The 25,370-nt window shown below is 35.5% G+C and overlaps 1 protein-coding gene across 1 annotated transcript in view; it reads left to right on the top strand.

Annotated features, from left to right (window-relative positions):
• The window catches only part of OTOG (otogelin), a 105,119-nt gene that overhangs the window by 33,340 nt on the left and 46,409 nt on the right, over positions 1-25,370 (top strand). Inside the window, exons 22-31 of the mRNA XM_068685161.1 lie at positions 1,245-1,288; positions 2,101-2,254; positions 11,545-11,652; positions 16,827-16,965; positions 17,221-17,355; positions 18,409-18,555; positions 19,213-19,332; positions 20,156-20,272; positions 21,719-21,875; positions 22,926-22,952. Coding sequence (XP_068541262.1) covers positions 1,245-1,288; positions 2,101-2,254; positions 11,545-11,652; positions 16,827-16,965; positions 17,221-17,355; positions 18,409-18,555; positions 19,213-19,332; positions 20,156-20,272; positions 21,719-21,875; positions 22,926-22,952 — 1,148 coding nt within the window. The remainder of the gene's footprint in view (positions 1-1,244; positions 1,289-2,100; positions 2,255-11,544; positions 11,653-16,826; positions 16,966-17,220; positions 17,356-18,408; positions 18,556-19,212; positions 19,333-20,155; positions 20,273-21,718; positions 21,876-22,925; positions 22,953-25,370) is intronic.

Genomic DNA, 25,370 nt, shown 5'->3' with positions numbered 1-25,370 from the left:
AAAAAGAAAAAAAGGAAGAATGGTGTTGAAGTTGGTTGGCTCAGGTCCTCTTCTAGTGAAGCATAAGTCCTGAACTGAGGGCACTACTACTGTGTTTTTCCTTGGTAGTTGCTATCAGACTTGCTACCATTTTGTATAACTAAAAACTAGTTTGGCTGTAATCAGAGTAGGCCGTATTATGTCATTTAGTACTTCCTTGCATACAATATCTTATCAGAAGGCTTGATTTTTCTGTAGTTGACTTGTTCTCTTTGCTGTAGCATATCATGTAGGGAAAACTTGTCTGTTCTCATCTGTGCGATATATTGCAATGTAAAAGATGTTATGTTATTATAAGCTTCATAATGCACTTCCTTTTTCCATTTGTAATTTTCATTAGCATAGGATTGTTGGGGTTGTTTTAGTTTCTGATTATGAACAGATGGTTCTAGTTAGTTCTGGTAAGAAAATCACAGTAGCTTGCTACTCTAGATTCCTATCACATTACAGAATCAAGATTAGTTTGGGACAACATGTGTATAAAAATTAACAAGTGCAATTCAGTTTCCTCTTTGAGAGAAGTCAGCCCAGTTCAGTACAAAAAATTGTTGCAGTCTCAATAGCTTGTGATTGTACTATATTCAGCACTGGGGTTTTACGTGTGGGTATGTACAACTGTTGTTATTGTCAACATTTTCACATAAGCTAATAGCTTGCTTTCCAGCAGAGTTCTAAGCTGCTGGTAAAGAAAAAATATTGAATGGTTACAACAGTATAATGAATATTCATGTAAGAGTATATGCCCAGAACAGGGTACCTTGCTGTAACCTATATATATATATACACATATTTTTTTTTTCTCCATTAATTGCTGCATTTTCTTTTTAGATTATGATGATCCCATTATGAAAAGGGCTTGGTTTGCTATTATTGCACCAATCTGTTTGGGAGCAGTATAGTGATTTATTTCTGTAGGTATTTTTGTGTCAATCCTAGTATTTTAACTGCTCATAATAACAGTTATACTATCTGACTGTTGCTATTTTTAGGCCTTGTCCTGCATTTTATGTTGCACAGAAAGCAAAAGATTGAAACATAATTAATTATCCTCATGCAATATATACTTTCTTCTTGGTTCTAAGTTTCAGTGAAAACACGTAGTCCTTTTTTATTGATTTGTACTGCGTGCTTCATTATTATACAGAAGACAATAATACTTCACATCTTTCTGGCTCTCATTGCATCTTCATGTATTTTTATTGCAGCCATTGCAGGGATGGAGTAATGAATTGTGATAACAACATAATTGGTGAGTGAAGAGGTAGAGGGAGAAATTACTTCAGGTCTGCTTAACACGTATCTGTTAATATCTGTGAAACTCTTTATGTGCAGTAGAAGATTGTGCAATATATACAAAAGAGTAATTGTCAGGATGAGACCCCTGATTTACAAGTTATATGTTTACCTTGAAAGCAAGTCTGGTATCAAGCAGCAGCATAATTGTCTGAAATCCTGTTAAATCTGAACTTTTTTTTTTTTTTTTTTTTGCAATGTATATGAACTTAAAATATGGTTTTAAGAACTGACTGCTGTCAGTAACTGTTCACAGAAAATTTTCTTTACCTCTACAAAACCTGAAAAAATACCAAAAAAAAAAAAAAAAGTCATACATAAAAAGAATGTAACAAATACTTTTTCTATTACAGCATATTTTGTATGTTGTTACATATTATTGTCTAGACTATGGTGATGGTAGTCCTTATGCTTCAGTGAGAAAGGTTTTTATTTGTTTTCATTTCCAGAATTACCAAGTCTTTGGCCATTAGTTGAAATTTCTTCCCCCACACAATTGTGGTGGTCGTGCTGATTAGCAATAATATACCCCTCTCCCTAAGAAATCTTAATAATAAAACCACAACAAATCAAAATTCCTTTAATGCCCCACAACTGCTTTGGATATTCCTGTTGCACGTAATACTAAGCACAACGCAGAAGCAATCATGCAATAAAGTTATCTGTGTAAATAATTTATCTCATACCTGTATTGGATATGAAATTTCAGAATTTCAGGTGTGAAGACTAATGTGTTTGTCTTTTTTTTTTTTTTTTTTTTTCCTGCAGCACACAGCTGCCCAGTTGGACAGATTTATATTAACTGTAGTAATCCACAAGTTGATGCTGAACTCAGCAGAGAGAGAACTTGTGAGAATCAGCTGCTAAACCTCACTTTCTCAGCACACCTTCCATGTGTTTCAGGTTGTGTATGCCCACCAGGGTGAGTATTTTGTGTTGTATGTTAGTGTACAAACATAGATGACTAACTTCAGTACTGGTTGAGTAGTTAATGCTGCTGAAAACATGCCACATTACTACTTGGAGAATTTGAGGTGTAAAGGAGTGAGCATTATGCTCATGAAGGCTTACCACAAAAGGTACAGGCTACTGAATGTGTAAGAAATGGTAATCTAAAAGACAGGGGGAGTCACAGATCTAATACCTCACAATAATAAAAACAACATACCAGGAAACAACATAGCAGGAATATAGAAAGGGTTTTGAAACTACTTGATTCAAGCCTTTTTTCTTGTATGATTCAAGCCTTGTATGAATCTACAGCAGATTCATATGAATTTACATATTCTACAATATTTTGTAGAAATTTCTCTAACTTGGATTTTTAATATTTCACTAAGGGAGACATTTTTCTTCATTCCTAGACATTGTTTGCAGTGTAGTTTCCCTTGGAGGGATATTTAGTCAGTCTCAGGAATTTATGCTGAAAATGTGTAATGTATTTTTTTTTTTTTTTTTTTTTTGAATCAAACACTATTGTTGAGAGATTTTTAGAGATAAAAGTAATAATTACATATTTGTTCTGTTTTGGATGGTATTTAGTCCTATAAGAACATAGCTTCAAGTTTTTGACTATTGTCACTCTAAAATTAACATTGGTAACTTGAGAGCATCCCGAAAACCAAGAATGAAAGCCAGATTCTCAGTCAAAATGAATTGAAATAGCTCGGGTGACGTCTGTGGGCTCATTTACATGTAAGTTTTTCTATGCTATGCTAAAAGATTGCTATCCAGACTGTTGTATTTCATTTTAACATTCAAAACCATGAAATTTCAAACTGTTCACATGAAGTGGAACCTGTAATTCAGTCCAACTGAAAGTACGGTACCATAGTGAAAATGCGCAGTGCTAAGATTTTGAAATTAAGTTGAGGCAGACATTTACAGTATTTACAGCTTACTGTGATTTCTGCCAATATAAATCTGTGTAGGTGTATGAGTGTAGGACCTTATCCTCTGCACTTAGGACAGAACTAGGAAATGGTACCACAAGCTTAGGATCTGGACCAGAAATACCAATTGGTACTGATGAAGTAGAAATGACCAAGTATTTGTTTCTACTCATCTTTCTAGGCAACCAGTTCTTCCTGGTGAAATATAAAACTGAGTTGACACTGTCAACTTTACAAGAGAAAAATAGCCATGGAATTTCTTTGATCTTAACATTAGTTCGTGAGCTGAAATCATTAGTTTCATTTCTTTGTTCATGCTTTTGTTCCTTTTCTGAGATCTTGTACCAGTTTAACCCAATTCATTTATCTGTAAGCTAACCTGATTAAAGCAGTAGTTGGGTCAGGTTAGCACGTTTTGTTCTTTATTTGACTTAGGTAAACTAATGAAAAACATTGTGCAGAAAAGTGTATATATCACAGTTAAGAAGCATTTAAAGGAAGCTACACTTTTTTTTTCAGAAGTGTAGTGAGGTGATTATTGTATCATGGTACCCTGAAAAATACTTGACACATACATCCACAGAAGGAGAAAAGTCCTGTTTTTACTGAATTTGGTGTTAAGATTTCAAGAAGCTAGTGTTTTTATTTTTAGCCTATCTAATGTCTAGAGTCTGAAATATTTTCTCAAATATTTCAAAATACTTCCAGCAGTACTCATTTGTTGTGCTTAGGGTACATTCTAGTGGAACTTGCATGAAATAGAAATTAAATACAAAATAAGCATATCATAGTGTAAAGTAGCAGTTATCTTTGTGGGTGTCATTCACATGACCCCATTTTAATCTGTAGCGGATAGATCAGACACAAGTAATTATACTGTAAGTACTTCAATTTATGGGAGGTAATTCCTACTCTGAGTTACTGTGCTCACGGTGTAAAAATTATGATCATGTAGTTTTCTTCTGCTTTAGAAGCAATTGAGATAGAACATTAAATCTCCTAAAAATACTCTAAATCTCCTGAAACCTCCTGAATTACTCTACTCTGCTTTGCTAACATTTGTAGAGCTATGCTTCTTTTTTAAATAAGCATTTCATTTGTGTTTTTCTCATTATTTCTCATCTCTCTGTTTAAATAATATATATGGGTGTATGTATGTATATATATATGTATATGTTATTTTTTTTCCTGCATTCCAGAAAACTATGTAATCTGTTCACAACACAGCTTGTGTAAATTCAGCCTTGGAGTTGCATTTTCTGTTTTTCTGCTTTTGAGTTGCTATGACTCAAATGACTTATCCTATGTCCAGAGAAGGGCGACGAAGCTGGTGAGGGGCCTGGAGAAGAAGTCCTACGAGGAGCGGCTGAGGGAGCTGGGCTTGTTCAGCCTGGAGAAAAGGAGGCTCAGGGGCGACCTTATTGCTCTTTACAGATATCTTAAAGGAGGCTGTAGCGAGGTGGGGGTTGGCCTGTTCTCCCACGTGCCTGGTGACAGGACGAGGGGGAATGGGCTAAAGTTGCGCCAGGAGAATTTTAGGTTGGATCTTAGGAAGAACTTCTTTACCGAAAGGGTTGTTAGGCATTGGAATGGGCTGCCCAGGGAGGTGGTGGAGTCACCATCCCTGGAGGTCTTTAAAAGAAGTTTAGATGTAGTGCTTAGTGATATGGTTCATTGGAGGTTAGTGTTAGGTCAGAGGTTGGACTAGGTGATCTTGGAGGCCTCTTCCAACCTAGATGATTCTGTGATTCTGTGATAATGTTTGTGTACATGCAGTCTTTCTGTATGTTTGCTCTGAGTAGATTATAAATTTGGTGTTCTTCCATTTTAATACATGATTATCTGTGTCTGTTTCACTGCTTGTTTCAATAGTGGTCTGTGAAACTCTGGCAAAAAGCTGGGGTATAGAAAGCAAGACCTGAGTACGGCAAAAAATAATTTTTCTTCTAGCCTGTCTTCATTCTCCCTATGAAGCAGCTGTTCCTAGAAGATGGATGGGAATAGAAATTTAAGAAAGGTGATGAAACCCTACTTCAGCTTCTAAGCTACTTGTGTGGCCCAGCAGTAGTGGTAAAGGATACCTGTAATTCTTGGGTCTGCAGGAATCATCCATTCTCAATACTGTAATGCTGAGAATCCCTGGTATAGATTTGCAGATGTTCCCTGTGAATTGGCCCAGTAGCCACAAAGAAATAAAAAAGGACTGAAAACCTAAGACAGGTTTTGTTGCATGTTAAGGATTACCTTGTAACACTTCTGATTTTTTTTTAATTGGTCAGAGATTGAATGTGACAATATTACAGGTTTATCTGTCTCATGGTTCATGATAACGAACCTGCAGGCTATACTAGACATAATGAAAGAAAGACAAGTCGTGGAAGAAGAGATTCTATATCTTTTAGAAAGCCATTTTACCCACATCTTAGAGGGCACTGCTGATTAACTATAGGAGTCTGTTTTATTATTATTATTATTTGTATATAAAAATATTAGAAATTACAGAACTTGTAACATGGAGTAATATAAATGGCTTTGCCTCATCACAGAGCTGTGGATTTGTCAAGATATTTTAAACATTAAACAATATTGGTTCAGTCTAGTTAGGCTGCACACCTTGAATTTAACCAGTGATGTCTGATAGCTATGGTATTCTATTTTTATTTTTTTATTATTATTTTTTTTTTCTCCTGAGGGATTTATTTTAAGTACACCATGTTCTAATAGCACTTTAATTTATAATTAACTTATAATTATTATAGAAAAATATAGTTATAATATATAATAATTATATATATTATATTTATATATGCGTATTCTCTGATTTCAAAGTCGTTTCATTTTGGAATATGTCAGTGTTTTTCAAAAGGCTTACCGGTCCTTTAAGAAGTAAAGTTCACAATTTATTATTCTTAACATGAAAAAGGAGTGTCCTGTTCATCCTTCTCTTCTGGATGGTAGTGTCATTGTGAGAAATGTTTTTAATCTTTTCCTTTTTATGGTTTCAGCAGAGTTTTAGAGAAATCTCTCAGGAAGACTTAATGTTTTTCAGGATAAAGGGATTACCCCCATGGGGATACCATCATGGCTTTCCAGTCTGTTATTTGTTCATGAAAATACAATTGCAAAGCAACATTCCTGTGTTTGGGTGTTTCGGGAACTGATGCTTATCCACATCATTTTTCATGCTGATTTGTATCTCTGGTGGCTGTAGAATTGCAGCATGCTAAATGTATTGGGTCGGAATTCACTTCCAAAGGGTATATGTACCTCTGTTGCAGTGCCATAACAAGCAAACCCAGTTCTTTTTTTATTCTGTTCTGTTAAACAGATTTGCTGCTTTCCTTAATCTATTTTGTTGTGCTGTTTTTCCTCTTGCAATGTTTCCAAAACCCTCTTGGTCCTGCCACTTTCTAGTTCATTAGCTGCAAATAAATATTTTTTTCTCACTGTATTTTTAATTAGTTGACAGTAGAACTTCTTCACTGGTATCGTTCAAATTCTTGAGTACCTTTTCATATAGCCTTTGTTTTTTTCACATGTATTTAAGGAGGCACTCATTGAACTTTGTCACATACCTTGAAAGGAAGATTTCTGTTACACTTGAAGTTTCTGAATTCCTTTTATTACAAAAATGCATTATCTATTTCAACTTGTTCATTACATCAGAAAAATTGCATAGTAAAATACCATTAAAACAGTAGTGGAGTATTTCTGTTCTTATTTGTTTCATTGAGAGGAAGAGAAGATCATGAATCAGTAAAGCCATCTTTGTCTTTTTGTTTTGCTTTATTTTTAATGTCCAGTACCATTCAGGGAGATACTTGATCTGACTCTTAAAAAGCTGATGATAGCATTTACTGGGAAAGATAGCTAAATCCACCGAGCCACCAGCTCTTCCATGTTGAAAACTGTTCAGCTGTCTTCAGGCACTTAACATGTTTTTTGATACAGATTAAGAACTCAGAAACCAGGAATATACTTTGACACATATCTTCAAATACAGATTTATATTCAAAAAGTAGATATTTAAAAAATAAATAAAATCTTCATCCTGTAGAAGAGTATACTTCTTATCAGAAGCGATGTGTGTCTAAAGAAACTTCAGCCAGTGATGGCAGATCAAGGACAGCTAATATTATTAATTTAGTCATTCCCACATATATATATATACATACGTATGTATATAAAAATTGCACCTTTCACCTGAGTCCTGTCTTACATGATATTTAGCACTGAATTGCACCTATAGTTTTCTAGATACTTGGAAAAAAAAAAAAAAAAAAGGGACATAGCCCTGAAGTAATGTTGGTAGAGACAGCTGAAATGATGTAGAAAGGTATCAGACATCACAACAATCACAGTCCATGGCTGACTTACCTGTGAAATATGCTGGGACAACCAGTATGCTTCCTTTCTTTCAGTCTTTCCTTGGGATATGCTTTACTTGAAAAAGACGGTGTCTAACTGCTTTCTCCTGCAGTGCTCTCTGAGATGAGTCCCACCTTATCACACTGCAGAAACTGTGAGCGGGCCAGGGGAGATACCTGCTTTGAACCCTCTGTTTTCTCCGATGGTCTTCACTTTCTGCCCTCTTCTTGTATTCTTTCTCCAAAACTCAAGCTTAAAAAAAAGAAAAATCAGTGCCAATAGAAGTGTTCCTGCCCTCATTCTTTCAGTCACCCTGCTTAATGCCTGTAATATTTTTCTAGTTAGAAAGAGAAATGTTGATACCAAATCCCTTTCTTGCCATGCTCTGAAGTTATAGCATTCTTTCCAAAAGCAGTACCCAATTTTTATGGTTCTGAGAGTATTACACTGGTGTCTTGTGAGCTAATTTTGCCCTCCTCTATCCACAGTTATCAGTAGAAGGCAAAGGGAGGAAGGACCTATGTTTTGCTTGAGGGATTTTTCAGAGTAGACACAGGCAACTGGGTGAGCCAAATATTCAGAAGCCTCTAGAAAGAGCTGAAGGGGAGGGGAGGTTCTGCAAAAGAGGTTGCAAAATACAGAAGTCTAGATGAATCTTGGTCATTCTCTCTCATGTTCTTGTTCTCACCTACCTTCTGTCTTTAAGCTGTCACTCCTGTTTCTTTTAATTTCTTTTTACGCCCCCCTCTGCTTAGCACTAGTATTGCTGCTGGTGAAGCTGCATGCAAGGGTCCTACCAGCACAGGATGAAACTGCAGAAGTGCAGGTATCTGACCATCTTAGCTGAAGCAAGGGTATGATAAAAATGCTTAAGCACTCTGTGAAATGTCTGGTGCTTGGTGAATTTACTCAATATTTCTTTATTTAAAAATAAAATATCAGAATTGGTATACTTTAAGTACCGCCCCCCCCCAAACAATTAAGAAAACACTCAACATCTGCTTTTGTTGTTGTTTGTTTATCCAGTTTTCTTGTTTGAGAAGTCGTGTGGGGGTGGCTTTCTGGTATTAGAAATGTCCTGCTGCTTATTTCATTCTTTATATCCTGTATAGTATTACTGACCTTTGTAGGATGATTTGTGGAACCCTCTGAGAGCAGATTTGTTGATGGGGCAAAAGTGCTCATTGGCTGCATAAATCAGTTGGCAGTATGCTATTGCCCAAGGGTGTAAAGAACTGTGTGATGCACAACCTGTTAAAAACTGTTCTGGCAGGGGCTGTTGAAGAGTTACTTTGTTATTATTATTTTTATTATTATTATTTATTTATTTAAAATTCTGGCCCAAATCTGTGGGCTTTGCAGAAGCAAAGAGATTTTTGTTCATTGCCATGAGGCATGTTGCTTCTAATGATGCTTTTACTGAGAGTATTTAAATATTTGTGTGTATGTGGATGAGAAAAACTACAGGCAATACTGAAATAGTAATGAAACTGAATATTGGTTAAGGATGGTGCAATAGGATAGTTGTCCTTGTATCTTTGCAGTGCACTGCAAGTTGGACAGTAAAGTGTGTTAAGAAAAATGTCTGATACTTCAAAGTAGAACAATGTGAGGCCTGCCATTTAATTGTGGTGAATTCTTAGATCATTGAAATCTATCCACTTGCTTGGCTTCACAAGAGAGAAAGCTGTTATCACCTGTTTTAACCACCCAGAAGAAGATACTGTATTTAATGTTTCCTTGTCAGTATGATGCTCTTTGTGTCTGAATGTGCTCTCTTCAGTTCTGACCTTCAAACCAGTGGGAATTTCAGTCTCCCAGTTGATTGTCTTCAAGTGGCACAGTAGTTGAAATAAACATGGATTACAAGAAACACTTCACATATCTAGGAGGATAAGCTTTTAAGTTGAATGTAGTTTTATTTTCTTGATGATGTTTGTTCCTATTAAGAAGAGCTATGGAGTTTTAAGTTTCCATCAGATATAAACAAAACACTGAAGAAACATCTAAATCATAGTTCACAAAGCAGAAATTCATTAATATGAGTAAATAAAAAGTTCTGCGTTGAATGCAAATTTAGATCTTTCCTTTTGCATACCATGGAAATGAAACAGCGTCATCGCTCTGGTTGTCAAAGATCTGCCTTGCACCTCTGATCTGTTGTCCGTGGTGGAGTGTCTTGCCCAAACTGCAGTGCTAAGTGTCAGAGAGGTCTAATTTGTTTTCTTCAGGAAACTGTAGGAACACAGGAGACTTCGCATAGAGTTTATATTATTCCTGAGAGGTACTGTAATTCCAAATGAATTTGGCTTGATAAAGAAAAAAAGATTATCAATCTAATCGCAACACTTTAAGAGATTTTTTTTTCTAATAGAAATACATTTCAAAACATGCCATTTAAATGCAAGGATAATTTTAGATTGTATGTCACCTTTAAGAAATCTTTTTACTATGTAATTAGCATGGTACATAGCAACTTTCTGCAGCTTTTTATGTTGTATCAAACAGGATTCTGTGCAGGAACAAATACAGAACACAAAATAAGTTGGAGCTACAGAAGTTGAAGTCACTGCTGTAAACTTGTAAGAGTTCACATTTGCAAAAGTCACAGTTTTCGTTTGGCAGATAAATTTGTCATCAAAGGTGTTCTGTCAGTTATTGTACCTGATCCTGATATCTGCTTGCCTAACAAATAGCATTAAAATATTTTAGAGAAATGAATCAAGCTTTGGAAGATATACAACTGTGTTGTTAGGCTCAGTGGAAAGAAAAAAAAAAAAAAAGCTTTTTAAATAAAAACATTCAGTATTTCTTGCATATTTCCTGAGATTTATTTGTAGAATCTGTATGAGACCTGTGAATTATCAAACTCTGATATTTCAATTTCACTGGGTATCATTAAAAGCAAAAAAATATTTTACTTTAAAATTTAGACTAGTTGCTTTATGTTGTCTTGCTGGACAAAAATTCCTCTATTCTTTCTCTGCTAATGGAATTGTTTTCCACATTTTTTTTTTTTTAATTTCAGCTTTTATCTGGTGCCTTAGGAGATGTAATTATGAACACAGGTGTATAGCTTGAACTGCATTTTCTTTTTTTTGTCTTGAATTGCAAATAGCTATGCATATGGTTCTCTGTGTTATGAAAATTTCCTTTGAAGTCTGTGGGAATGTTTGTGTTAATAAAACTAAGTATATTCATGATTTCTTGCTTGAAGGTAAGCTGCTGTTCATACAGTAATATGTACTTAATTCATTTCATGCATCTGGGAAAACTCTTTTGATAGTTATTAGATTATTCACGAAGCAAGAGATTGCCAATGGATACAGTAAAACTATGCAGCAAATGGAAGCTCTCTAATTCTAGTAAGGAATAAGAAACATGCATTTAATGAATTAATATGCATTTAATTAACACAGATTCTTAGAATAAATAATTTACCGATTTTTGTTGGGCTTGTACCACTAGAGCAAAGCCTGTGATGACTCTTCCATCTCTTGGAAACTCTGCTTCAGTTAGAACCATAGCAGCATGGAATAGTTTGAGTTGGAAGGGACCTTTAAAGTTCATCTAGTTCCAAGGCCCCTGCCATGGGCAGGGACACCTATCCAACCTGCCCTTGAACCCTTAAAAGTTAAGTTAAAAAAAGTTAAAAGAAATCTGGAAAAGCTTGGAGGAGATCTGGAAAAACTTAGATTGCTGGTTGAAGGGTTGGATGTCCCAAGTGCTAGTAGTTACTAAAGATACAATATGCAGATTTCTGTGAAAGAAAATTACCAAATTACACGTATATAAATATTAATAAAATCGTGCCTTTTCAATATCAGATTTTAAATGGCTTATTTCTCAATTATAATTGTAAAATTATTGTAAAGTTTAGGAAAATACTTCTGCATGTAGATACCAGGTTTACTTCTATTGAATGTATATCTTTTTTTGTTATTATTATTAGTCTTGTTAAGCATGGGGATGTGTGCTTGGAAGCAGATGAATGTCCATGTTCATGGAAAGGAAAGGAATACTTTCCAGGTGACAAAGTGATTTCTTCGTGTCATACATGGTAAGTGCAGATCTAGTTATGTGTTTATTTAATTTTAGTTATTTAGCTCTGACTTGATTATTGCTCTATTTTTTACCTTCATGTTTTGTAATCATTTAATACTAGATTCTAATAAATGATCCACCCTAATTTTGTATTTCTGCTCATTCAAAGAACTATTAAATTGACTTTTTTTAGGGTTTGTTGTTTGAGGAAACTTTTACATTAAAAACAAAACAATATGTTGTTTGGGGATGGAAAGTTGGAAAAAAAAATGGCAATTTTCAATTTGGGAAAAGCGTGATTTAGAAAAATCACTGTTTTGATTGTCATTCTTTCAAGATAGTCAAAATGAATATTCCTTGGCCAATGTTCCTAGAGTACAGGAAAAATTCTTCAAATATTACACCCAAGTGACATTTGTTAAATCAAAACTTCCTTCTTCTGCATTTTAACATTTATCATAGAATCTAAGCAGTCTGAGAGCCCAAAACATAAGCGTGTGGACTGCTACAATGATGCGTTCAGGACAGTATTGAGCAATTCCATTTTCTGAGCATAGTAACACATATTGTTTGGCTTTGCGTGTGGGTAATATAACTGATGAATGAATTGGCATTAAAAGGAAGTGTTCCACTAGACTTTGGTTGATAGGACCACTCAGTGATATGCAGAGGCCTGATCCTTTCGCTGTCCAGTGTTGTAAATATAGCTCATTCTCTGTAGCTATGTTACTCCGCAGTATCCTTGAGTGCTCTCAGTAGAACATGGTACAACATTTCAATAAGCTTCACTAAAGCTAAGATGTGAAAACATACCACATCTGCATAAGCCTGATACAAACTTGTTTCCTGATGGAGCCACCTGTTTTCTTTGTCTACTGTTGAATGCTTCAACTTGGCACTAAGTGTTTGTTTAGAGCCTCAGAAAAATCAGCTATACTGTCAAGTATCAAGATCATGTAGTAGTGCTGTAGCCTTCAGCTTATCAGCAGAGCAGTTTCTTCCTTTTGTTCCCTTCTTTTAGCTTACCAGGAACATTTAACTGGTCTCACCTGGTAAACTATTGCGCCTGGCCTGTGCAGCTCACTATAGCCTCGCACAGTGAAGGCTTGTCCAGTCAGCGCTAGACACTGCCTTGTCTGGATATCGTTGCCCCCTCCAGCCTTGTGCTGACTGCCTACCTCTGCCTCTCGTCAGGTCCTCAGTATCTGCTCTAGAAGATATTTGTAGTCCTTTGGTCGACTGGTGAAGCGACTTACAAGCCATCTCCACTGGGCAGGCAGGTAAAGCGACCCGGGTTATTCACCCCCTTATTTCCAAAGGCCTCTCCAATTGGACCTGGTGTGTGATTGCTTGCATCAGAAAGAACTATTATATTCCATTTAATCTGTACGAGAGTTCACCAAAGGCAGCAGCAGTGCAGGTGAAAAGACTGGATATTAAGCCTTCTGTATTTTTTTCTGAGGCCAGGCCCATTAATTCTGTATAATCCTCATGGCTTTTCAAGTCTTCCACATCCAAGAAGCAAAGACAAGAGATAATGACTTTTTGGCAATCATTTGTCCACTGACACGGAGTCTGCAACCAGCTCTGCTTTCTACAGATGTGACACATTTGATGCAAAGTGCAAAGGTCTTTGAGACTGCTGTGTATGCATGCTTGAGTATATTTGATATGTCAAAGGAAAAGTGCATTTTTGCTTGTGCAAAGCATGAGAACACTCAGCAAGACCATTTAAACAGTCATAACAATTACAATGACAATAATGCTATTTAATGCACGGAAATAGTGTTAATTATCATTCATATCTCATTTAGTATGGGCAACATAACTGTTAATCTGACTTGTCCAACAGTAAAATGACAAATTAAGTAATTTCTTTTATTGAAAAAGTACTAATGGAATCCCAGGGACTTTTGAATCTATCACAGGAGTATGGCTGAACTGCAGTTCTGTGTTTCCCAGTTTTTGAGGTGGATTAATTTGGTTTTCAGTGCAACAGCCAGAACATATACTGGCTAGATTAAACAGTTTATCAAGTTTGAGAACATCTAAGGAACCTGAACGTGCATAAGTCCATGGGACCTGATGAGGGTCCTGAGGGAACTGGAGGATGAATTTGCTAAGCTACTAAACATCATACTTGAGAAGTTCTGTCAGTCCAGTGAAGTTCCCACTGACTACAAAAGGGGACATAAAAATCCCATTTTTAGGATGTCAGAAAAGGAAAACCCAGGAAACTACAGGCCAGTCAGTCTGACCTCTGTGCCTGGGAAGATCATGGAACAGATCCTCCTGGAAACTATGCTAAGGGACATGGAAAACAAAGAAGTGATTGGTGACAGACAACATGACTTTACTAAGGGCAAATTGTGCTGGACATTTTTGTTGGCTTTCTATGATATGGGGCTACAGCACTGGTGTGTAAGGGAAGAACAACTGATGTCATCTATGTGGACTTGTGCAAAGCTTTTGCTGCTTTCCCATATGACATCCTTGTCTCTAAATTGGAGAGACATTGGGATTGGATGGGTGGACCACTCGGTGGATAAAGAAAAGGCTGGATGGTTGCACTCCAAGAGCTGCAATGACTTGATGTGTTCTAGCAATGTGTTCTTGCAGCCCAGGATGCCAACCGTACATACCCTGGGCTGCATTGAAAAAATTGTGGCGAGCAGGCCAAGGAAGGTGATCATCACCCTCTGCTTGTCTCTTGTGAGACCTCATGTTGAGTACTGCATTCAGCTCTGGGGCTCTCAAATTGATAAAGACATGGAGCTGTTGGAGTGAGTCTAGAGGAAAGCCAACAGGGTGATCAGAGGGCTGGGGCACCTCTCATGTGAAAATGGGCTGACAGAGTTCAGCCTGGAGAATAGAAGGCTCTGGGGAGACCTTATAAAAGAGGGTATGCTTAGATTAGATATAAGGAAGAATTTTTTTCATTCAGAGAGTGGTGAGGCACTGTTGCAGGCAGCCCAGAGAAGCTGTGGATGCCCCATCCCTGGAGGTGTTTAAGACCAGGTTGGATGGGGCTTTCAGAAACCTGGTTCTGAAAGTGGAAGATGGGGTTAGAATTATAAATGACCTTGAAGGTCACTTCCAACCTGTCATTCTATGATTCTGATATTAAACAGAAATTGTTGTGGTACCAACTGAACATACCAGAGTAGCATTTTGGTGCTGTGTTGTGCCAGGTGAGACAGATGTTGCAGGTAGCTGTGCTTGTTTAGTCTCTATAGGTTGCTCAATTCCGTGTTCTTAAACAAATACTTCTTAAAAATACATATTAAAAAAGGATAGTCAAAGTCTGAAAACAGCTAGTAGTTCTACTTTTCCAAATGGGACTCTCTAGGTTCTGATAATGAAATGTTAGTTTACTTAATATGCAAAAAGACTGGAGCAGAGGACATGGAAGACCTAGTATATTCTTAAGCCCTTCCTTAGGACTGTAAATATATTAGGTTTCCTGAAAGAGAATACTTGCAAAGGAGTTTCCTACTCTTCGCATGTTAAGAAACGTTTCTTCTCCAGAGTATAACTGAAACCGAATGTTTCACAGAGAGCATGAGAAGCTGCAGTTACTCTTTCCATCCATGTGTACTTTCCTTCGTTTGCCTTTCTCTCTCCATCAGTTTGGGTGCCTGCCTTAGGCAGTGCTTTAAGATGATTGGAGTTGGCTGAGTGAGTCCCACTGCACTCTACTTGTGTTTTGTAATGGCAAACACTTTTAACATGTAGTACTTTTAACTGAATTTAACCAAATACTTCATGTAGGTATATAGATATACGAAACATAAGCTTGCTTCCAAGTGGAGTGTTGGAAAACCTGGAAAATTACTTAAGCTGGTACAAGTTATGTGGTAAAGGAGCAGAAGGAAGCATGGTGCTGCAGGGAATTGGATGCCTTTATTTGCTTGATTGCTGGTGTCCTTATACAAACAATGGTGTTCTAAACCTGTCAAATCTCATAGCAATATGAGCTGAAAAGAAAAAGTTATACGGATATGAAACTTAAAATTTTATTGGTGCTTTAGTATGAGATGTCAAACATCAGTGATTTATCCAATATTTCTGTAAATTAGGTTCATACGTTAGTTGTAGAATATGAAACATTCATTTAATCAGGTAATTCATCATTTAATATTTTGAAAATAAACTTAGGTATGTGCTGAAACTATATCATGTTCTCCATTTAGTTTAACCTATATTTATAACATACATCTTGTTATAGCTGTAATAAAGTTACCAGGGCCCCAACTTTGCTGCCTTTATCAAGGGACTTTTCTGTGTGTACAAGTGATTTTTAAAAAATAACATTTAAAAAAATTACTTGTGGAAACTGGAAATGAAATTTTATCCATTATTTGTAAATATGACATTTCTGGAAGTGTTAACTCAGATGCCAATGGGTTGATGCACAGGAATACACAGTATTCAGTGCTGCAAAGCCTTGCTGTTAGGTAGTTACAAAGCAAACATAATTCAGAAAGGTCCTAAAAGTCACTTACTGTATGTGTGGTGAAAGCATATTAATACTTAAAGTAGCCATAGGCAGAACCTGACTGAACTATTCTTAGGCTAAGGTTTGGTTGTGACAATACCAATGTATCAGGAAAACAAAACAAAACAAACAAAACAACAGCAACAAAAAACAGTTCTTTCAAGGAACCTAACAGAATAGCAGTATTGTTTTTTTTTTTTTTTCTTCGTTCTTTACTTATGCAAAATTCCCATTCAATCATAGAGTGAATAAGCATGGTAGTAGTAGGATACATTGCTTGTTGGATTTAAGAATCAGCAAGTATAGAAACAAATGTACTGTGAGAACCTGATAGAGATAGCTTTATCCTTGTAGCCCATTGCTGGTATGAGTAAATGAGGAATAAGTTGTGTTACCTTGGGTGGCATTTTCTTTTCTTGTTATAACAGAAGAAATGCCCTTTCAATGTGTGTATGTTCTGGAACCTATGAAGTCCAACAGGAAGGAACACAGGCTATGTGTGTTCAATACGTGATAAATAAAAATTAGGGAACTGATTTATTTATGCTGCTTCTAGTTAAAGTTTCATAATGGTTCAGTCCATAGTCCTCATACTTACATGTCCTTAGTAGTCCTGCTGCTTAATGCAGTAGGTATAATCATTTGTCTGTGGTTATGGCTCATATTACCACTGTTGGTCATACATTTTGCAGCATTTGCCAGCATGGATCATTCCAATGCACCTTCTATCCTTGCCCTTCCATGTGTACTGCATATGGTGATCGACATTACAGAACATTTGATGGACTTACATTTGACTTTGTTGGAGCTTGTAAGGTTTATCTAGTAAAGGTGAGACTTTTTTTTTTTTTTTTTTAAGCCTATGTAAAACTGGATTAAAAAACTACCTGTTAAAAACTACCCTTGTACTTGTGTCCTGTTTGTACATTATACTGAGTACTAGATGTATTTAAGCTTTGGTGTTACTTAGACTTTAAGTCATACATCACATAATAATGTACAGAAGTTTCTACTGATTTCAATTATGTAACAATATATATCATTATATTAGTATATTTAAAAGTACCTTTTTTTTTTTCTTTGCAGGGTACTTCTTCAACCAGTTTCTCAGTTATTATAGAGAATATTAACTGCTTTAATACTGGAATTATTTGCAGAAAACATATTTTCATTAATGTTGGAAAATCTTCTCTAATATTTGATGATGAAACCGGGAATCCAGTAAGTGTCAGCCTTTAATACTGCTAAAAGGCAGAGTATGTCTCTCTCTGAGTATTTTTTTCTTTCTTGTTGGCAAAAACAAACAAACAAACAAAACTGTGTCAGTTATGTAGCCGAGGTGTAAATATTTTCACAGTGAATGCTGATCAAACCTGTATTGTTGAATGAAAATCTTAAACAAAGTCTTGGCTATATTTCATGAAAATGTTAGACAATTATAATTCTTCTGTTTAGCCTTGATGTGTCTATGGAAAAATACAGATATTTTGATGTCAGTGGGTGTCTTGCTATTAATTCCACTAGAACTAAGATTTTAATTAATTCTGGAGTATAGTTGTATAGAAGGAATATTCTTATACTTCTGCAAAAAATTAAATTGCAGTTTCTGGTATATGCTCCAAAACAAAAAATTCATTTTTGTTATGGCCAAACTGCAAACTCTGTCACTGTAATATTTAGTAGTTATAGTAATTTCAGTATAAGTAATACTATTGTTAGTTTACAAACAGAGTAAGTGTTGTGTCATTGTGTGAGGTATTTTGTAATTAAAACAGACATCTTAGTCTGTGCTACAAATAATTTGGCATCTGTATGATATTGTATGCAGGTAAAAATGCTTTATGTAAGGAAGATGGCAGTCTTTGTACATATTTAGACAATCACTTATTTCAAGAGGATGCTCTGTGCACACTTATACATATTCAAAAAAGCAGATGGCTAAGACCTTCTGAATGCAATGCTGTATACCTAAGTGAATTTTATACCTCCATGATGAACCATTAACAGTTTTATCTTAATTGTCATTACTCATACTGTAAATTTGATATAAAATCAACTTTTAAAATAATAAATTCATAAAAATCCAACACTGTTCACAGGAAGAATCCAGACCACTTTCGGTTAAACATTGATTCCTCTGTGGTCTTCTTTCAGTTTTGGGACTTCTGTCTAAGAACCATTTGTGTCATTCGCTTTACTTACATATTCCTATCAAGTGAACATTTTGTGGATACATTATTTACATTATAAGCTATCTTGTTTTATTTTGAATAGAGCTCATCTAGTTACATGGACAAATTACAAAAAATACAGTTATGGAAAGCTGGGTTTTTCACTGTTGTTCATTTTCCTGATGAGCACATCACTGTTCTTTGGGATCAGAGAACAACAGTTCATGTACAGATGGGTCATCAGTGGCAGGTAAGTGAAAGTCAACACCCTTAATGACATTTCTTTGAAATCTTTGTGTAAGTCTTATTAAGTAAATATATGTTATCATTGTTCAGAAAACAGACAATATGTCATGAAGCCTGTAGGAACTCAATAGCAGTGTCAAGAAGAGAGGTATTTAACTACCTTGTCAATTAAATTAATCATTCTCATTTACAATCTCTTCCCCCCCCCCTATTAACTGTTTACTGTCTAACTTCTTTAACAGCAGAAATAAACCTCCCGGGGCAACATTCTCCTACATTACTCATTCCCTGCCTGACTGGAGCAGGTGCAATTTTGCTGAAATGTAATAAATAAATAAATAAATAAAATTGCTAGAGAGCAGGTCACTTCTCTGAACAAAAGATCAGCTCTCTTCTCAAAGGCTTAGAGATACACAGTTTAAAGGGAATAATACTGATGTTGTCAAAATAAAGCAAAATAAAGTATCTGTCACAACTTTATTATCACAAACAGATGGACTTTTTTGGGGGAAACTAGCTGAAAAGGATTGAATCCTGACAAATTTATAATGAAACAACAGAAGATGGACATGTATGAAGCAACTTTTGAAAGCAGTTGTGATTCGTAGTGTTTTATATCTTGTAGAAGTAAATATGTTATGTTTGTTATTTGTTGTTTCAGGGTGAATTGACTGGATTATGTGGAAATTTTGATTTGAAAACAATAAATGAATTGAGGACTCCAGATAATTTTGAACTAACAAACTCACAAGAATTTGGAAACAGTTGGACAGCTGTAGAGGTACTTGGAAAAATAATGTATTTGATAGTAGATTTATATATGTTGTTGTTACATCATCCAATATATCTAGAATAAATTAAGACATGCATTCACCGATGTCTCAATTAGGCAGCAATGCAAAAGACAGTATATATATGGTTCTTAGAGATGTCATAATCCATTAAGCATAACAAAGTAATTGCCTTTGTTTCTACACAGTAGAGTGTTTTAGAGAAAACATAAAATAAAAAGTTCCACAGTTATTCAATGTAACCATTAGTTAAGTAACAGATCTGCAAATATAGTTTGAAATCCATTATCTATATAAATGTATGTTTTATACGAATAATGAATATTGATGTTTGAATAGTGAAGCAGTATGTTGTGAAATGCACATAAATTCTGAAGTTGTTACTTAAAATGTCTTGCAAAATAAATTCATAGTAGCTAGTGTAAAAAGACCTGATTTCTGACCATTCTAATGAAAGTTATTTAAATGATCTTTGCTGTTTATTTAAACTGACTGCTCAGGTAAGTAAAGACTCCAGATTCAGACTTTGTGGCAACCCTTTTTAGAGCTATATGTGTGTATGTTTTCCTGCTGCTGTCAGACAAATGAAACTATGTGTTTTTCATTTCTGCTGATTAGCATACCCTTTAAATTCCATATCTTATTCTCTCTTAAGTTTCTCAAACGATGCATTTTTTGTGCTTTACATTTTTTAAAATAAATAAAAAAACCCAAACAAACAAAAAAAAACCTGCACAAAACAAAACTATATTTTGTAAGTTCAAACGTTCTAATGAAACAAGTTTCTCCCCTTCATTTTGCTTTCTTGTTAAGTGTGTTGACAGCTCTGACATTCGAAATCCATGCAGTTTGAATCCACTTAGAGAGCCTTTTGCCAAGAAGGAATGTGGAATCCTGTTAAGTGAAGCATTTGAAGCTTGCCATCCAGTGGTGAGTTGGGGTCACATGTAGAAAGATGTGCAAGTGAACATCTCACTAGAGATAACTACTCTTCAGCTCATGTCTTCCATAACAGAGTAATTTTTACTACTGTAGCAAAAGAGGACATGAAGAAAGCCTAACCCATACTTATTCTGATTCTAAAATGGGAGTGTTTAACTGGGCCTGTCACGAAGACTATCTGCACTTAGCTAACTTAGACAGTAAGCCATTTGTTGTACATTATATGAGCCATTTGTTGACATTATATATGCCATATAATACCACTGGCACTGTTTAGCCTTTTTACAATGTGGTTAGTACTATTAGTCACCTTTACAATGAGTGGAGACAAGATTATACCCAATTTGTATTACCTTTTGGTTTTCATTCTAAGCACAAAAATTTACAGAATTGTAACAACTCGCTTTTGTTTGCTCAGATGCATTACATAACATGCACATTTTTCAGGCATGTTTAAATAAATTTATAGCTTATTCTAGGCAGTCTTATAGGTGAAAAACTCATTCCTAGAAGAAAACTGCACACATCTCCTCACTCAGGCAACCACCTAAGTAAAATGAACCGTGCAACTTGTTCAGTCATCAGGCTCAGGCTCAGTTCAAGAATGGGGAGAGCTGATTTCGAGGGCTAGGTGTTATATGGAGAGTGACGTATCCCAAGATGTTCTGGTGTTGAAACTGTGTACATAGTGTAGAAACTGTAAGTGTCGGAAGGGTTCCTAGGGAGAAAGGAGATTCTTCATGAAAGACAACACTGAATCTTGCAGGGTTGTTTTGTATATTATTTTGGAGGAAAAGGGAAGGCAATGTTAAAGTTGTATTAATGAAACATTGGTTTTAGTTCACTGTAAAAGGTATTAGTTGTGTTCCTTATGACTGTAAATATTTAAGTGTAAATCCATGTAGAATGTATAACAGTTCAATAAGCAAATTAACATTGACAGATTTCTTTGAAATTTTGTCCCTTAAGACAAGACTTCAGAGTAATCTGAGGGGAAAATCACAAGCTGTCCCATAAAATTGCTTAATTACACAAAGAGAACGAACCACTCTCATGGGAAAACTTTTCCATCTATTTTATTATATTTTATTTATATCCTGGGATATATTTATTTGTGGTCAGTTTAGAAAGAGTTTCTCGTATTTAATAAGCTTCTATATAGTTTATTATGGTTTAAAGGCATGCAAAATGAGCTCATATTAACGTCTCAGCCTGCATGTTTGTAGTGGGTCATTGATTTAATTATTACTGAGTACTGTACAAGATTTTATGATATGGTCTAACACACTGTTTTTCTTGTATTTCAAGAGGTCGTGTAAGTTAAAATCTTTAATAGAAGTCTTATGTGTTAAATTTTGAAGGAATTGTGGCTTTGTGCTGATTGTTGCCAGTGTCTGTATGAATAGTTTTAATTAGTAATATTTATATTTCCAGATTGATGTCACCTGGTTTTACTCAAACTGCTTGACAGATACATGCGGTTGTAACCAAGGAGGTGACTGTGAGTGTTTCTGTACAAGTGTGTCAGCATATGCCCATCAGTGCTGCCAGCATGGAGTTTCTGTAGACTGGAGATCCCCTAGAGTGTGTCGTAAGTTTACTTAACAAGCATGGCCAGTGGATGCAACTGTATTCATGAGACCCTTATTGAAAAATCAAACACACTGAGTTCCCTAAAACCAGGAAGGAAACTCTTAAGACAAATTAGCGGAGCTACAGCATGAGTGGCTGTGGGGTGGAAAAATGAGTGTGTGCCTCTCACTAATCTCCATGCTCATTTTTGTGTAGCTGGATCACATATTCCTTTCCATATTGGTGGGTGATGCACTTCTAGTTTTTCTTCCTTGTCCCATGATGTGAAAGGAGAGGTCATGGTAAATGGATATTAGGATATGGCGTGAAGGACATCCCTCAAACTGAACTTTTGTTAAAAACAAAAATTAACAGAGTCCAGGAAACATAGCTGTGCCTTAATGCTCCTTCCAGTACAAATGTAGAAGATAAGTCTTCTGAAAGAAAAGTAAATAAAGGATTTTAAGCAGAATTTTGTAATTACCTAGATATTCCCATTCAGCAGTGCTGAGAGGTTGTAAATAAATAAATAAATAAATAAAAATAAAAATCTGAGACATTTTTCTCTGGCACCTGGTGCAAATGTCTGACACAAGACAGTCATTTCTGCGAAGATGTAGTGGAAGAGGGCAAAAAAAGAAAGAATTGAAGGAAACAAACAACCACATCTTTACAGCTTTGCAGTGGCACAGGGAGAACATGCAGCTTTCTCAAAGTCACAGGAAATTTGTTGTAGAGCAAGAGGATTATTCATAATTTTTGACAGAAACGATGCATGCGTGTTTTAAAATGAGCATGGAAAGACAGCAAAATTTACGCTTAGCCACTAGAGGTCGCAAAAAGCCAACTATAGATACATAAGCTTAGGATTTCTGCTAGAAAGTAATGTTTTATTTAAATCAGTGTAGTGAAATAAATATTAAGCAATAATAAATGTTTGAATAAATGCTTATGTGTGATATAGCTCAGCTAAATAGTTGATTTACAACTCAATCAATAAAGGATAATGGAAAACCTGTTTATCTGCAGAATGTGTGCAATTGTTCTTTCTTTTCTTTCTATTTTTTAGCTTACGATTGTGAATATTTCAACAAAGGTAAGTCCTAAAGGAGCTGATAATAAGAATATAGAATCTTTGGTTTATTTATATTACTCGTAGTATTTTATTTAAAAATACTGTGTTGATGAAAACAGTTGCAAATGATATATTATTAAAGTAACGAATAATCTATTTTACCCATTTTTTTTTTTTTTTAATTTTGCTTTTCCAAAGGCTTTTAATGATCCTCTTAATGTAGGCCCACGTCTATTTATCTCAGTTGCTATATGTTTATGGGTAACAATCAAGTAATTAATAGAATATTCAGCCCCATAGTACTAGTGGCACTCCTTGCTTAAGGAGTAATGCAGTCAAAAACTTGATACCTGTTGTTTCTGTTAAACGAATGGTCATCCCGTGTGCAGCCACCAGAGAGAGCTAGTAATTAGTATAATTCAACTTTCTGTGACTAAATGTTGAACTATCTATTTTGGTATGCCTGGCTTAGCTTTAAATTCCTGAGCAACAAGTATTGCTGGTGTATTATGATGGATCTCAGAGAAAGGTGCAAAACTGATACAAAGTTCTTGAGTAAAGCTTCAGTGGTTAATTGGTACTGGATACAGTTTGTGCTTCTGTATTACTGTGGTAGCACTGGAATCTCTATGCAGACTATTTTAAAGTTATATTGAGGATGTCTGCATTGTTAGACATGGCATAGATGTAAGCACTGTAAGCCAGCCTGATATAAGGAATGATCAGGACTGCGGCTATTTATTCTATAACTCTTTTTATCATGCTCACATAGAAGCATGTCTATCAGGATATTCTGGTCTTCTATTAGAATTCTATTAGACTCCATATTGCAGCAGTTTACGCCAAAAAAGATCTTGGAGAAGAACTGAGTCTAAGTTAGGAAGGACTTGTGCGACATATCAGCCCCAAGCTATCTGGCCAAGAAGCTACCATTTCTGATACATATACTGGTTGAAAAGATTTTGAGTAGGTTCAAGTTGATATTGCAGTGGGATTTTAGCTAAATCACTATTTAAGCTGTTAAATTAATTTAAATAAAGTTCAGTTGAATAGGAGATGATTTCAGTTTTAAATTTATGTTATGTTTTGTTTTATAAATGAAATACAGCCCGAGATGAGGTAATCTTGCAGTTGTAACAGATGGAAATGGCAGTGCCTCTAACATCTGTGGCAGTAGCGTGTGTTAGTAGTGAAGTTGGATGGTAACATAAACTTCTGAAGTGTGGTATTAGTTTTATTTTTTGCTGATTTATCACTGACAAATTACTTGGAATACGGTAGGGTTGTACATTGGAAAAGTTTGCAATAAACATGCTTAATATATATTTATTTAATCTCATCTTCCCACTGCTTGCTAATCCAGCTCTTATATACTCAACATAGGATGTTCCAGAGCTGCCAGTGGAAAAAAAAAATCCTTGTGCTAAAAAATTTCCTTTTCTACCTCAAATACAGTAGCATTGCCAAAAATTACTTAGTTTTGGAGACAGGAAGGTAAGAAACTCTTTTAGACAGAGGTTTTTTGAATGTAACTTTTTGTAACATTTTTTCATGAATCTAGAAGAAGGAGCTTTTGTCTTTGGTAAGGGGAAATTCTCATTTGATAGCTTTTTCTCAAGTTTGAATGGAATAGAGATCTAAAACTTAAATGTATATTAACATATCCAGAATAATATATGTTTTAAGTATTTTTAAAAATATTTTTCAGCTCCCTGCACTAAAGGTAACCAAATATCACTGTACACGTTTATGTGTGCATGGGCCACATGTTCATACCACGTGCAGCTTCCCTAGCATTTCAAAACTCTTAATATCTTTTAAGATTAGTGAGAGACAGAATACAAGAACAAGCTGCAAAATTCAGTTCATAGTTTTAACCTGACTGAACAGATTTTGAGGATCAATGGTATTAACTGCAACTATCAGCTGAGAAGTTCTGGGAGACTTCTAACTTAGATGGATGCTTGCCATCTCCTGGTTTGTGGGTAAAACAGTAGTGCAATAAATTGCTCAAGTGTGGTCTAAAATGCCTGTTTTTAACAGAGGAGTTTACAAAAATAATTTCAAAGTACTGTGAACTTGGAACTAACTGAAGGAGTGTGGCATTGTGAGATTTGTGAAATGACAACCTCACATGCTTCTATCTTTTTTACCTATAGGTAAAATTTGCCCTTTCCTTTACTTGTAATGCTGATTTCTTCCTGTCATGTTTCCCAGTGTTATCATAGAATGGCTCGGCTTGGAAGGGACCTTAAAGATTATCCAGTTCCATCTCCCCACCATAGGCAGGGATGCCACCCTGCAGGTTGCCCAGAACCTCATCCAATCTGACCTTGAACATCTTCAGGGAATGGGCATCTGCAGCTTCTCTGGGCAGCTGTTTTCCAGTGCATCATCACCCTTTGAGTGAAGAGTTTCCTCCTAACCTCTAATCTAAAT

Source organism: Anas acuta, chromosome 5 (genome assembly GCF_963932015.1).
Source record: "Anas acuta chromosome 5, bAnaAcu1.1, whole genome shotgun sequence".
Lineage (NCBI taxonomy): Eukaryota > Metazoa > Chordata > Aves > Anseriformes > Anatidae > Anas > Anas acuta.
Note: the sequence above shows the minus strand (reverse complement) of the source record. Positions and strands in the feature narration are given on the sequence as shown.